This window comes from Pseudophryne corroboree, chromosome 4 (assembly GCF_028390025.1).
Source record: "Pseudophryne corroboree isolate aPseCor3 chromosome 4, aPseCor3.hap2, whole genome shotgun sequence".
NCBI classification, from domain to species: Eukaryota; Metazoa; Chordata; class Amphibia; order Anura; family Myobatrachidae; genus Pseudophryne; species Pseudophryne corroboree.
In genome coordinates, this window is record NC_086447.1 from 116,727,750 (window position 1) to 116,742,173 (window position 14,424).

A 14,424-nucleotide genomic window follows, 5' to 3' on the forward strand; every position below is an offset into this window, starting at 1 on the left:
CTCTCAGCACACTTCACACTCCGGTCACTGAGGGTGCAGGGCGCTGGGGGGGAGCGCCCTGAGACGCAATAAAACACGTTTTAAACCTTATATGGCTAAAGAAATGCATCACATATAGCTCCTGGGCTATATGGATGCATTTAACCCCTGCCAGTTTTCCTAAAAAAAGCGGGAGAAAAGGCCGCCGAAAAGGGGGCGGAGCCTATCTCCTCAGCACACAAGCGCCATTTTCCCTCACAGCTCCGCTGGAAGGACGGCTCCCTGACTCTCCCCTGCAGTCCTGCTACAGAATCAGGGTAAAACAAGAGAGGGGGGGCACTAATTGGCAGATAATACAAATACAGCAGCTATAGAAGGGAGAAACACTTATATAAGGTTATCCCTGTATATATATAGCGCTCTGGTGTGTGCTGGCAAACTCTCCCTCTGTCTCCCCAAAGGGCTCGTGGGGTCCTGTCCTCTATCAGAGCATTCCCTGTGTGTGTGCTGTGTGTCGGTACGATTGTGTCGACATGTATGAGGAGGAAAATGATGTGGAGGCGGAGCAATTGCCTGTAATAGTGATGTCACCCCCTAGGGAGTCGACACCTGACTGGATGGTCGTATGGAAGGAATTACGTGACCGTGTCAGCACTTTGCAAAAAACTGTTGACGACATGAGACAGCCGGCAAATCAGTTAGTGCCTGTCCAGGCGTCTCAAACACCGTCAGGGGCTCTAAAGCGCCCGTTACCTCAGATGGTCGACACAGACCCAGACACGGATACTGACTCCAGCGTCGACGGTGACGAGACAAACGTAATGTCCAGTAGGGCCACACGTTACATGATCACGGCAATGAAGGAGGCTTTGAACATTTCTGATACTACAAGTACCACAAAAAGGGGTATTATGTGGGGTGTGAAAAAACTACCCATAGTTTTTCCTGAATCAGATGAATTAAATGAGGTGTGTGACAAAGCGTGGGTTTCCCCCGATAAAAAAACTGCTGATTTCTAATAAATTATTGGCATTATACCCTTTCCCGCCAGAGGTTAGGGCGCGTTGGGAAACACCCCCTAGGGTAGATAAGGCGCTCACACGCTTATCAAAACAAGTGGCGTTGCCGTCTCCTGATACGGCCGCCCTCAAGGAACCAGCTGATAGAAAGCTGGAAAATATCCTAAAGGGTATATACACACATACTGGTGTTATACTACGACCAGCAATCGCCTCAGCCTGGATGTGCAGCGCTGAAGTGGCTTGGTCGGATTCCCTGACTGAAAATATTGATACCCTGGATAGGGACAGTATATTATTGACTATAGAGCATTTAAAGGATGCATTACTATATATGCGAGATGCACAGAGGGATATTTGCACCCTGGCATCAAGAGTAAGTGCGCTGTCCATTTCTGCCAGAAGAAGTTTATGGACACGACAGTGGTCAGGTGATGCGGATTCCAAACGGCATATGGAAGTTTTGCCGTATAAAGGGGAGGAGTTATTTGGGGTCGGTTTATCGGACCTGGTGGCCACGGCGACGGCTGGGAAATCCACCTTTTTACCCCAGGTCACCTCTCAGCAGAAAAAGACACCGTCTTTTCAAACTCAGTCCTTTCGTCCCCATAAGGGCAAGCGGGCAAAAGGCCACTCATTTCTGCCCCGGGGCAGAGGAAGGGGAAAAAGACTGCAGCAGGCAGCCTCTTCCCAGGATCAGAAGCCGCTGACGCTGGGGCTTTACAAGCGGACTCAGGCACGGTGGGGGCCCGTCTCAAAAATGTCAACGCGCAGTGGGCTCACTCGCAAGTGGACCCCTGGATCCTGCAGGTAGTATCACAGGGGTACAAATTGGAATTCGAGACGTCTCCCCCTCGCCGGTTCCTGAAGTCTGCTCTACCAACGTCTCCCTCCGACAGGGAGGCAGTATTGGAAGCTATTCACAAGCTGTATTCCCAGCAGGTGATAATCAAGGTACCCCTCCTACAACAGGGAAAGGGGTATTACTCCACGCTGTTTGTGGTACCGAAGCCGGACGGCTCGGTGAGACCGATTTTAAATCTGAAATCATTGAACACTTACATAAAAAGGTTCAAATTCAAGATGGAGTCACTCAGAGCAGTGATAGCGAACCTGGAAGAAGGGGACTATATGGTGTCTCTGGACATCAAAGATGCTTATCTCCATGTCCCAATCTACCCTTCTCACCAAGGGTACCTCAGGTTTGTGGTACAGTTTCAGACGCTGCCGTTTGGATTGTCCACGGCACCACGGGTCTTTACCAAGGTAATGGCCGAAATGATGATTCTTCTTCGAAGAAAAGGCGTCTTAATTATCCCTTACTTGGACGATCTCCTGATAAGGGCAAGGTCCAGGGAACAGTTAGAGGTCGGAGTAGCACTATCTCAGGTAGTGCTACGTCAGCACGGGTGGATTCTAAATATTCCAAAATCGCAGCTGATTCCAACAACACGTCTACTGTTCCTAGGGATGATTCTGGACACAGTCCAGAAAAAGGTGTTTCTCCCGGAGGAGAAGGCCAGGGAGTTATCCGAGCTAGTCAGGAACCTCCTGAAACCAGGACAAGTGTCAGTGCATCAATGCACAAGGGTCCTGGGAAAGATGGTGGCTTCTTACGAAGCGATTCCATTCGGAAGATTCCATGCAAGAACTTTTCAGTGGGATCTGCTGGACAAATGGTCCGGATCGCATCTTCAGATGCATCAGCGGATAACCCTATCTCCAAGGACAAGGGTGTCTCTCCTGTGGTGGTTGCAGAGTGCTCATCTTCTAGAGGGCCGCAGATTCGGCATTCAGGACTGGATTCTGGTGACCACGGATGCCAGCCTGAGAGGCTGGGGAGCAGTCACACAGGGAAGAAATTTCCAGGGCTTGTGGTCAAGCATGGAAACGTCTCTTCACATAAATATCCTGGAACTAAGGGCAATTTACAATGCCCTAAGTCAAGCAAGGCCTCTGCTTCAGGGTCAGTCTTTATTGATCCAATCGGACAACATCACGGCAGTCGCCCACGTAAACAGACAGGGCGGCACAAGAAGCAGGAGGGCAATGGCAGAAGCTGCAAGAATTCTTCGCTGGGCGGAAAATTATGTGACAGCACTGTCAGCGGTGTTCATTCCGGGAGTGGACAACTGGGAAGCAGACTTCCTCAGCAGACACGACCTCCACCCGGGGGAGTGGGGACTTCACCCAGAAGTCTTCCACGTGATTGTAAACCGTTGGGAAAAACCAAAGGTGGACATGATGGCGTCTCGTCTCAACAAGAAACTAGACAGATATTGCGCCAGGTCAAGGGACCCTCAGGCGATAGCGGTGGACGCTCTGGTAACACCGTGGGTGTACCAGTCAGTGTATGTGTTCCCTCCTCTGCCTCTCATACCCAAAGTATTGAGAATCATAAGAAGGAGAGGAGTAAGAACTATACTCGTGGCTCCGGATTGGCCAAGGAGGACTTGGTACCCGGAACTTCAAGAGATGCTCACGGAGGACCCGTGGCCTCTACCTCTAAGAAAGGACCTGCTCCAGCAGGGACCTTGTCTGTTCCAAGACTTACCGCGGCTGCGTTTGACGGCATGGAGGTTGAACGCCGGATCCTGAAGGAAAAAGGCATTCCAGATGAAGTCATCCCTACCCTGATCAAGGCCAGGAAGGATGTAACCGCGAAACATTATCACCGCATTTGGCGAAAATATGTTGCGTGGTGTGAGGCCAAGAAGGCCCCTACAGAGGAATTTCAACTGGGTCGTTTCCTGCATTTCCTGCAAACAGGACTATCTATGGGCCTAAAATTAGGGTCCATTAAGGTTCAAATTTCGGCCCTGTCAATATTCTTCCAAAAAGAACTGGCTTCAGTGCCTGAAGTTCAGACGTTTGTCAAAGGGGGTACTGCATATACAGCCTCCTTTTGTGCCTCCAGTGGCACCTTGGGATCTCAATGTAGTGTTGAGTCTCCTAAAGTCACATTGGTTTGAACCACTCACCACTGTGGAATTAAAATATCTCACATGGAAAGTGGTCATGCTGTTAGCCCTGGCTTCAGCCAGGCGTGTCTCAGAATTGGCGGCTTTATCATATAAAAGCCCTTACCTAATTTTTCATTCAGACAGGGCAGAACTGAGGACTCGCCCTCAATTTCTCCCTAAGGTGGTTTCAGCGTTTCACATGAACCAGCCTATTGTGGTGCCTGCGGCTACTAGGGACTTGGAGGACTCCAAGTTGCTGGACGTAGTCAGGGCCCTGAAAATATATGTTTCCAGGACGGCTGGAGTCAGAAAATCTGACTCGCTGTTTATCCTGTATGCACCCAACAAGCTGGGTGCTCCTGCTTCTAAGCAGACGATTGCTCGTTGGATTTGTAGTACGATTCAGCTTGCACATTCTGTGGCAGGCCTGCCACAGCCAAAATCTGTAAAAGCCCATTCCACAAGGAAGGTGGGCTCATCTTGGGCGGCTGCCCGAGGGGTCTCGGCTTTACAACTTTGCCGAGCAGCTACTTGGTCAGGGGCAAACACGTTTGCTAAATTTTACAAATTCGATACCCTGGCTGAGGAGGACCTGGAGTTCTCTCATTCGGTGCTGCAGAGTCATCCGCACTCTCCCGCCCGTTTGGGAGCTTTGGTATAATCCCCATGGTCCTTACGGAGTTCCCAGCATCCACTAGGACGTCAGAGAAAATAAGAATTTACTTACCGATAATTCTATTTCTCATAGTCCGTAGTGGATGCTGGGCGCCCATCCCAAGTGCGGAATGTCTGCAATACTTGTATATAGTTATTGTTACAAAAATCGGGTTGTTTATTGTTGTGAGCCATCTTTTCAGAGGCTCCTACGTTTATCATACTGTTAACTGGGTTCAGATCACAAGTTGTACGGTGTGATTGGTGTGGCTGGTATGAGTCTTACCCGGGATTCAAGATCCTTCCTTATTATGTACGCTCGTCCGGGCACAGTATCCTAACTGAGGCTTGGAGGAGGGTCATAGGGGGAGGAGCCAGTGCACACCAGCTAGTCATAAAGCTTTTACTTTTGTGCCCAGTCTCCTGCGGAGCCGCTATTCCCCATGGTCCTTACGGAGTTCCCAGCATCCACTACGGACTATGAGAAATAGAATTATCGGTAAGTAAATTCTTATTTTCAGCAGCAAGAAATTTGTTAAATTACTGTTAATGTCTAACCAGTGTGGATGGTGACAGTAGGGGAGTTTAGAGGGTGTTTTGTTGCATAATGTAAATGTGTGTAGTTCTAAACAAATAGAAATATCAGATTACGGGAGGAATTCAGTTAGCTGTGATAACCCGTTTTCACGTGAATAATGGGCTTTTATTGCGACTCGCGAAAACGGACTTATTCAAGTATACGCAAAACTTTACCTGCGATAATTCTCCATAGGTTTTAACAGGGAATTCTTTCCACCACCTCCTGAGCAGGTGAAAGGTTGTAGAAAATCCATATTTTATGTTAAAAATGTCAGGACTTGGTTTACAACACCAGGAAGTTTTTGATTGTTTTTACTTGGCACATGTCATTTTTTTGGGTGAAAAAATGCAAAATGCAGGAAATTGTGGCACACGATATGGGATAGGTATATGGTGGTGCTTTGTGAGTGGGACAGGTGTTTTTAGGCTTGAAGGTGGGAGTTATAGTTTGCTGGTTTTTTTGCCAAATTTTTAAAAGTGGCTTAAAATGACCCAAATATATACTATTATCCAATTTTATGTAACCCTTATTTAAGTAGATTTGGCAGGAAAAACTTGTTTTCTCTCATTTTTGACTGTTTTAGAAAAATTCTTATAACCGCCATTCAACACAATTTAAGAACCCCAGATACTTTATTTTATTTGTATGGAAGCTTCTGCATCTGAATGGAAAATGTGAAGAAGTAAAGGATAATAAATGATTCTGCATTCTAAGTTTCATCAGGGCAATTTATTAATTGATTAAAGTCTTTGGGCAGTATCCTATTAGCCGCGGTATATTACCTTTAGGAATGTAAACATAGGAATGTGAAATGAACTTTCTTAGAAATATGGCTTTGTGAAATGAGCAACTCTGACATTCAAGACAAGGTAATACAGGTTATCGTCCTATACAGCATATCCTTACATTTTATATAGGTTTAATTCCACTTTAACTTTAAAGCTTATAGGCTTGCTTTAGTATTGCAATTATAAGGGGTCAATTTAATTAGGTGTGGATTGTGGGCGATGCACTGGAACACTGATTTAGTGGCTACCATAATTTCGGCGGATGTGCAGACTGCATTGTGGGCATTGGTCTGTTTACATACGCCATTGACGAAGATCTGACTCTGTTGCAAAGGTAAATAATACAAAGTACATCTTTGGTGTTTTTTAAATTTTTTTATTGTAGAGCAAAATTAGGAAGAGATCCTGGGTTCTACACGAATGTCTAGAAAGAGTTCCTGAGAATGTGGATGCGGCCAAGGAATTGCTGATGTTTGGCCTAAAGGGAACAGATCTGGAGGCTCTTGTTGCCATAGGAAAAGGGGAAGATGGCGGACGGTACGTCAAGGTTTCATTGTTTTTTTTTCCTATTTGACCATCAGTGTGTGGCCTAGCTGATAATTGGATAAGCCAGAGAGACAGTCTCCAGATAGAGCTACATAAGTGCGGATGTCGTCGTCTCTTTCACATTTGCATGTTCTTACACAAATGGCGACCCTTCACTTGTGAGTCATATCTTTGATTAATGATCTCCCACCCAAGACAGGGCAATGAAGTGCTTCACTCCTTAACATGTTAATGCATGCGTAAGTTCATTTACCAATCTTCAATCTCGCCCTTTCTAATTATCCTTTTCCTATCTGATGGTTATGGTCATTAGCATACTTCACTGAAATGTTGTGTAATAATATACAGTCTCTGGAGCTGTTTGATCCTGAGCAATCTATTATCATTACAGTGGGCACTTTCCCCGCGTCATCTGAGCAGCCCCGCAGCTCCCCTGTTGCTTTTTGATAACCACTTAAAGTGTGGGTTTTACTGTATAATATATGCAGCTCTTCTTTAGTGGAAATAACTTGTCACCAGAATTTATTACTTTACTCCATCTTGCCTGCGATATCGTAGTTTGCTAGATAAGTAAATAGTTTCCTTTCCTGATCATTTCTTCTTTCTTCTTTTTTTTGTCTGTCCACAGTCGGTGGAAAAGGGGTATTAGTGGGCACAGGCTCTCGGGTCATTATCCATGATCCCTGCGCTGATTGTGCCCATGTGTACATCTGTTAGACTGGTGTTATGTGTTTTATCGGGACACTTTGTAATGCTGAATAATGCTACATTATCGTCTTGTTTGCTGCATGTTTCTTATGCCTCTCCCTGTGTACATCAGATTCATTTTACCTGGGGATATAGATATAGAAGATATCCCCTATGAGGAATTCTTGTCTCCGGAAGAAGAAGCAGAAAGCAGGAAAGAAAGGGAAAACCAGAAGCGTAAAGAACTTTTCCAGCGGGTGGATTTTGAGAAGTGAGTGCAGTTCTGTTACTAAGTTTTCAGTTTTCTATTTTGACTATTGTAATGTTCTGATTGGCTACAGATTAGTCTAGTCCCATGCATGCACTGATGCTCTTATTGGCTACAGGTTTTTCCAGCCCTCACCATACGCTAATGCTCTGATTGGCTACGGGTTGTTCTATCCCTCTCCATATACTATTGCTTTGATCAGAGTGTTTTGCAGAAGCCTGCACAGATTAGAGTGATTTGTGTAGCATCTGTGTGTAAATGTGTAAATTACAGATTAAAAATCCGGAAAAAAAATTGAGTGGGTCATAAAAAAAAAAAAAAAAATGTATAACTAGCCCCAGACTCTGAGCCAGCCCTGGTCCTGAAAATACAGGAACAAAATTGCATAGGTGTCCCCCGTATTTAAACATCCATCACTAGCAGGGAGTAATTCCACTGCAAAGGGACTCACTTCACGGGGTACCCCTGGCCAAAGCTTTATCCCCCCCCAAAACTAGTGGATTCCTCTGCCAGTGGGGACTCCTCCAATAAAGGGGTCCCCCTCCTTGAGTATTCCCCAGATCTGGGATTAAGCTCGAGTCTATCCCCCCGCGCCACTGGGTGGTGGGAGGCTGATAGCAGTAAAAGTCAGATTTTAAAGTAATGTCTGTTACAGTGACACTACAGGTCCCAGCAAGCCTGGCCTGCATGCTGGCACTTGGAGAACTACAAGTGCCAGCATCCGAGGCATTATGACCCTGCTGTCACCTATAGTTCCATTGTAAAGGAAATATAATTATAAAAAACAGTTTGCACACACATTGAACTATAAATCCTTTAATACACTCTCAGCCGCACTCACTGTACATACTCACCTTCTCCTGGCGCAGGCTGGTCCCCTTGTCCAGTAGACCTCTTTAGGCGCAGGTTGTTTCAAATACCAGTGAAACCCAGCGAAATAAAGCAGCACTATTTGCTGTTAACACACACACAGCATTTAATGTGTTTACTCCTCTTCTGTCAGTGCATTAACTCATTTTAAATATTTATCTCACAGCTTAACACTTGAGCAGAAAGAGATTTGCCGCTGTAGGCTTAAATTGTTAACGTACCTAGATCGTCTGTCAACGTACGAGGTAAGGACAACGACTAATGTCTACTCTTCCGATTGTCCTCTCTTTTTGTTGCTGTTGAAGATTATTGTTAAATGACATTTTCTTCACATCATCTCCTGGTACACAGCTGAGTAATAGCTCCGCCTTCCATTGTAAGGCATAAAAACACCTGTTCTCAAGTCTTTCCTCCTAAATCATCCTGTGTATTTCTTCCTATTACATGCTACACATTTCTGTGTATTATAAAGGTTTCAGATCACTGACCTCTGAACTCTAATGACTCCTGTTCCCTGCGTTCTGTGGAGTCTGTGGTCTCTGTGGGGGTATGGTGTTATGTTAGACCTTTCTCTTAGTGATTAGTAATCCTAGAGAGGTAAGTGGGAGACCCGCTCTCCATCCCATACACTACACTACACTACACTGGTTATCTTGGCCCGTGGGCATAGTGGTGCGTGGGTACACCCATTACCTGACTAGTAGATAACAGAGCAGCAGATACGGGACTGGTGGTAGATCAGTTTACGCCAGGTGATGTCTTAGACACAGGTGACCCATGGACCATCTTTTGTGCATCGTCTGGAGTGCCATGTTAAGTGATAGCTAGAATCTGATGTGTTGCAACCTGGACCCTCTGTAGAAGGTTTGCTAAATCTACCCTATAGTCCTGATGTACTATGCCTCTGCTCTTAGTTTATTTACTTGTTGTGGACCCCACGTCTGCTGCCGCAAGCCTTGCTTTCCATAGATGTCAGGTGTAAGGTGGTTTTCCCATTGTTTTTCCTAGCTTGGGTTCATCTCTTACTGTGATACTTTGCAGTAGTTTAGAGCATGTGTCCTCAACCTGCGGACCTCCAGCTGCTGTATAACTGCACATCCCAGCATGCCCTGCCACAGTTTTGCTATTAAGGCATGCTAAAACTGCACAGGGCATGCTGGGATGTGTGGAGGGCCACAGGTTGAAGACCCATGGTTTAGGGGGATGATGACAATATAGATTTGCTGGATTTTATGGATTTACTGAAGTCTGAGCAATACACCTGTACAGTAACTCACTGGCATACTGCACCAGGCACTGCTCTGCACAGTTCCTGCTTCTCCTGCCACCGCAGCTAATCCTATCATGGACAGCTCTGTGTCTGATACAGATGTGTACTTTTACATTTCTGCTCTGTGCGTTGCACATAACGCATGAGTGTCATGTGACTCGGTAGCACGGAGCGGATTTTTTTTTATCTCTGTGAAAAAAATGCATCTTAGACACAAAGTAATGCAATAGGACACACAAGCAGCATAATCTGATTAAAATGATATGCAGAATGCCTATATTCTGTGTGTGACTGCGACTGTATTTGTATGAAAAATGCTATGCTGCCGGGAAAACACTGTAACGTGGCATTTCGGATGCAGATACAACTGCAATTACGGCATGGTGCGACTTCAAGGTCTGTTTAGCGTGATTGCGACAAGGATGTAAAAGGACACATCTGTAGCTGCTAGATGTATCATGAAGGCAAGAAAATGCTGAACATTCTGAAAGCCTCAAACATTAGATTAGTGTTACTGCTCTAGTTTAATTGCCTAAATTGTGCAGTAACTGTACCTTCCATGCCTAGTAATATTGCGAGATGAGAGGGTCCCCTATATTTCCATTTGGTCTCTAATGATTGAGGGTTCTATGCATCTTTGGGATTTAACCAGTTGAGGAAACGTTGATTCATTGTGATCTGCCCCCCCCGTACAGTATGATGGGTCATGATACGCCATCAGGACACACATAAGTGATGCAGAGGTCACAGGGGTCTGCCATTAAGTGAGAGTACTGGCCTCTCTTGTCCCATTGTGAGACCTGACAAAGTAGGTCCTGCTTTATGGTACTGGGACCCACTCTCCTCCATAGAGGACAGGTTCCTGTGTCACAGAGCTATGTGTTTCCCACTACAGTATTTTAAACATTCCACTATAGTGCCGCTGACCAGTAGAAATGTCATAGGTTTTCTTTCTTACTGTTCTAGATGGGGCTATACACTGTTCTGTTTGTGCTTACTTTAATGACTGTTGTTTAATGGTATGGAGTTATTTTGTAGTGTATTGCATGTTCTTTCTATTGTTGTTTGTGTATAAGTAGCATTGAAGAATTGTATTTAAAAAAAAAAAAATCTAAAAAAATCTTGAACATCGACCAAGGCACTGGTGCAAGGAGCAGCGTGCGGTGAGTGAGGGGTTAATGCCGGAGAAGATGCAGAGATACTGATGAATAGATCTGAATCATCCATTCATAATCTGCTCCATTACCATATTCTGTAGGATTTCTGAAACATCTGCTTCTTTGTCCTAAAGGAGATCCTCGGGGGGCCTCAGGCGGCTGAGAAGAGATACGATGCCGACTTCTTCAAGAAGTTTAGGAACCAGAATATTGTGCTGTCAGCGAGAACATATGCTCGGGTAATGTTCCAAAGTCAGAACAATAAAGGTGGAATTGATTCCTCTCTAAGTGAGCCGCCTTTCACCTCCATTATCATTTATAATCTGATGCCGTTAGTTAACTCAGCGTTAAAGCCCAGTGTGCTTTGAACTATGTATAACGAGATAATCCTGTCAATACTAATTCACAATTAAGGAATCCTTTCTAACTAGATATGAAGTAGCGTGATACTGGGCACGGTGACAAATGTTATTATCCATCTGCCTTTGTTTTTTTTAAATATGTGTTGATTCTAAGGACACAGGGCGCTATTGCTTTTGTTGCAGTGTGTTTGCAGCGTAACCCATTCGATGTCCGTACACACTACGGTTTGGATGGGCGTTTAGCCTAGTTTAGATCTAATTGGCCAACAAATCGCTGCATTTATCGGTACACAAAGACAGCCGATGTTGATGGGGGCAATTAATAAGGGTTGTAACCTAGCAGCGTACATACACCTCATCAGCCTGTTCCATCACTAAGTAACACGTTTGGTCATACACTTCTCTGTACCATTGGCTGCCGTATTGGACAGTGTTGTAACCAGTTGAGGATCAGAAAATATACTGTGGCAATGGGGACAGTGTGCTACAGAGGAACAAGGGGTATTTAGCTGATAAACCCAGGGAAGTCATATATTTGGAGAATAGAAAATGTGTGTCTTGCTTGCAGTGCATTTCTCCCCTGCAGCCTGCTGCAGCTGAAAGCATGTAACTGATCAACCAGAACACCTGGGAGGAACTTCCTTAAAAAAATAGGGTGGGTGTGTCACTTGCCTGTCAGTCTGAGAGGGAGAGGAGTAGTCTTAAGGTGGGTACACACTAATAGATATATCTGCAGATCAATTGATCTGCAGATATATCTATGGACGGATCGAGCAGTGTGTTCAGCATACACACTGCCCGATCCGTCGGGGACTGACGTCAACTGGGCGGGCGTGTACACACGCCCGCCCAGTTCAGCTGTCAATCACCGCCGGCCGCCGCAGCATGTGTACGGGCGGTTGGCCGACCGCCCCGTACACACACAGCGACGCGCCAATATATCGGTAGACGCGATACGTCTGTGAACGACGGAGTTCACAGACGTATCGGCCGTACACACTGGCCGACGGTCCCGCGATATATCGGCCGTTCAAGAGAACGGCCGATATATCGACCAGTGTGTACGGGCCTTTAGGGATAAAAGACTGTCTGGGTCATTTATCTGTATGACCAATGCCAGGAAACGTCTGTCAGTTAGTGGCAGGGCCATGAACATATTGAGGGATATCCAATTACCCGTGGCTTATCTGGGATTGTCACCTGCCTCGGCAGTAGTGTTTCCCAGGCAGCTCCGCTTCCTGCTGCCCTGTAACATGCAGCTACCCGTCATCTCCGGCTCCTGCGTCACATGACCCCTGCCTGGCCAGTGCATCTGAAGCGGGAGGAAGAGGGGTGTATGACGCTGTACGGCATGGGGCTGAATGCTGGCTCCCAGGCGCCCTCAATGCAGTCCCCAACTGCTTATCGGGGATTTGTTTTGCCTGCCTCAGACAGGCGAAACAAAATCCTCTATAAGCGCCGACTTTTTGTGTCCTTGGCGGCAAAACCCTGCAGGTTTCACTGAACCTGTGTGTTTTCGTCCGAAAAACTATTTTTATTTTCTAATTGGATACCCCATAAAAAAATATCGGTGAAGCATCTGGAAAAATCGCAAAAAACTGCGGTTTATCACTCCCGATGCTGCATCGCAGGTAATAGGATACCGCCCTTACTGTTTCCTGGTTACTGGTCTGCGGTCATCCTGATGCAGTGAACCATAGTAGACACGTCCTAAACCAGTGTGTGCTTCCACCACACAGCTAAAACGTAACTAAACCAGAAATAAAAAAAAGAAGAGAATATTACTGTATGTTTTCTTTTATCATCCTCTGCTGTGAAATTCAAGTTTTCTATAATGTCACAATAGCCCGGATCTAAAGGTGTTGACTGCAGACGGCTATAGGTCTATTAACTAGTTGTGGTCTTTAATCAATAACCAAACTCTTAAGTTAGAATTCAGAGCAGAGTATTGCAGTGGTTGTAGGATTGGTTCTGTTTTCTGCATCTGATTCTAAAGCCACAGCGCTGCCTGCAACACAGCGGCTTCCCGTCAGCAAAAGCTGACCCTGCATGAATGGATGCTGCTTACACACAGCTTTGGATATGTGGAGCTCTCTCTCTACAGACGCAAACATTGGACGGCTGATGAATTTACAGGAAAATTCCCTCTGGATAATACTGTAGAGTACTGATGCTCCTATGATCAGGTGTATGCACTCATGCCCTTGTTACTAGCAGTATGTTTTGCTTGTAAAGTACTTTACATATTTGCTATTAGACATCAAAACACTGTCTCTAATAGATAGGAAACATCTCTACACCTCGTACATGAAAAAAAAGACAGAAAACGTTTGCTTATACACACACACACACACACACACACACACACACACACACACACACACACACACACACACACACACACACAAAAAGTGTAATGTATGCCCAAGCACTGAGGAAAGCGCTTATTAGCCATGCCTTACTAAACAGCCAATCAATGGCTTGACCATGGGATCAATGGCTTACCCATCAGACATCTGGGAAGCCCTCAGGCAAACTGGCTTTGTCACATCCCCTGTTTTCTGGAACGTTTCTTGACAACAGCAGCATTTCAATCCTACTGGGGCTGTTGTGGCACTGTGAGCGGAGATTTCTGTAAGTCTCTCTGACTACATTAGAACATCCCATCCAGTAACTAGCAGGCCTGAGCATGTCTGTACTAAGCCCCGCGTCCACTTTCCATATATGTACAGGACAATTCCATGCATAACACGCTATAGTGCTCACTTCCCTTCCTGTTCATTATATACCAAGCCACGTCACCTGGGTAATAGCGTCTTCCTAATGTAGGTACAGTAAAAGTGATCTTTGTATGAATGATTGTCGCCCCAGTGAGTGGGCTTAGGTTATACACACAATGTAATGTGGAGGTATGTGACAATAAGCAGCACTATGTGTTATTTATCTATGAGTGAGCGTACTGATTAGCCTAACCCTATAAAGCACTTTTCACTTCGTATATCATACCGGGTTCCACACTGGCATTATATTATTATTGATGTTGCTCAGCCATATAAAGCTGACATTAACTTTAAAAGGGAAAAGGTATTTAATGTGATGGAGTAGAACCTGCAGCATGTGATGTGATCAGTAATCGCAGGGTGACTCCTGACACACAGTTATGTTCTTATGTTTGCAGGAAAGTAATGTGCAAGCACTAGAGCTTCTGTTCACCTACCACGGGTCAGACCTTCTGCCTCACCGCCTGGTCATTCTCTCCAACTTCCCGGAGACCACGTCCC

The 14,424-nt window shown here is 45.5% G+C and overlaps 1 protein-coding gene across 3 annotated transcripts in view; it reads left to right on the forward strand.

The window, feature by feature from the left end:
- Positions 1-14,424, forward strand: part of NBAS (NBAS subunit of NRZ tethering complex) — a 1,316,984-nt gene that overhangs the window by 294,305 nt on the left and 1,008,255 nt on the right. For all 3 annotated transcript variants that reach the window (XM_063915380.1, XM_063915382.1, XM_063915381.1), the window contains exons 17-21: positions 6,369-6,520; positions 7,350-7,487; positions 8,521-8,599; positions 10,916-11,020; positions 14,322-14,424. The exon at positions 14,322-14,424 is cut by the window's right edge and continues 34 nt beyond it. In XM_063915380.1, coding sequence (XP_063771450.1) covers positions 6,369-6,520; positions 7,350-7,487; positions 8,521-8,599; positions 10,916-11,020; positions 14,322-14,424 — 577 coding nt within the window. The remainder of the gene's footprint in view (positions 1-6,368; positions 6,521-7,349; positions 7,488-8,520; positions 8,600-10,915; positions 11,021-14,321) is intronic.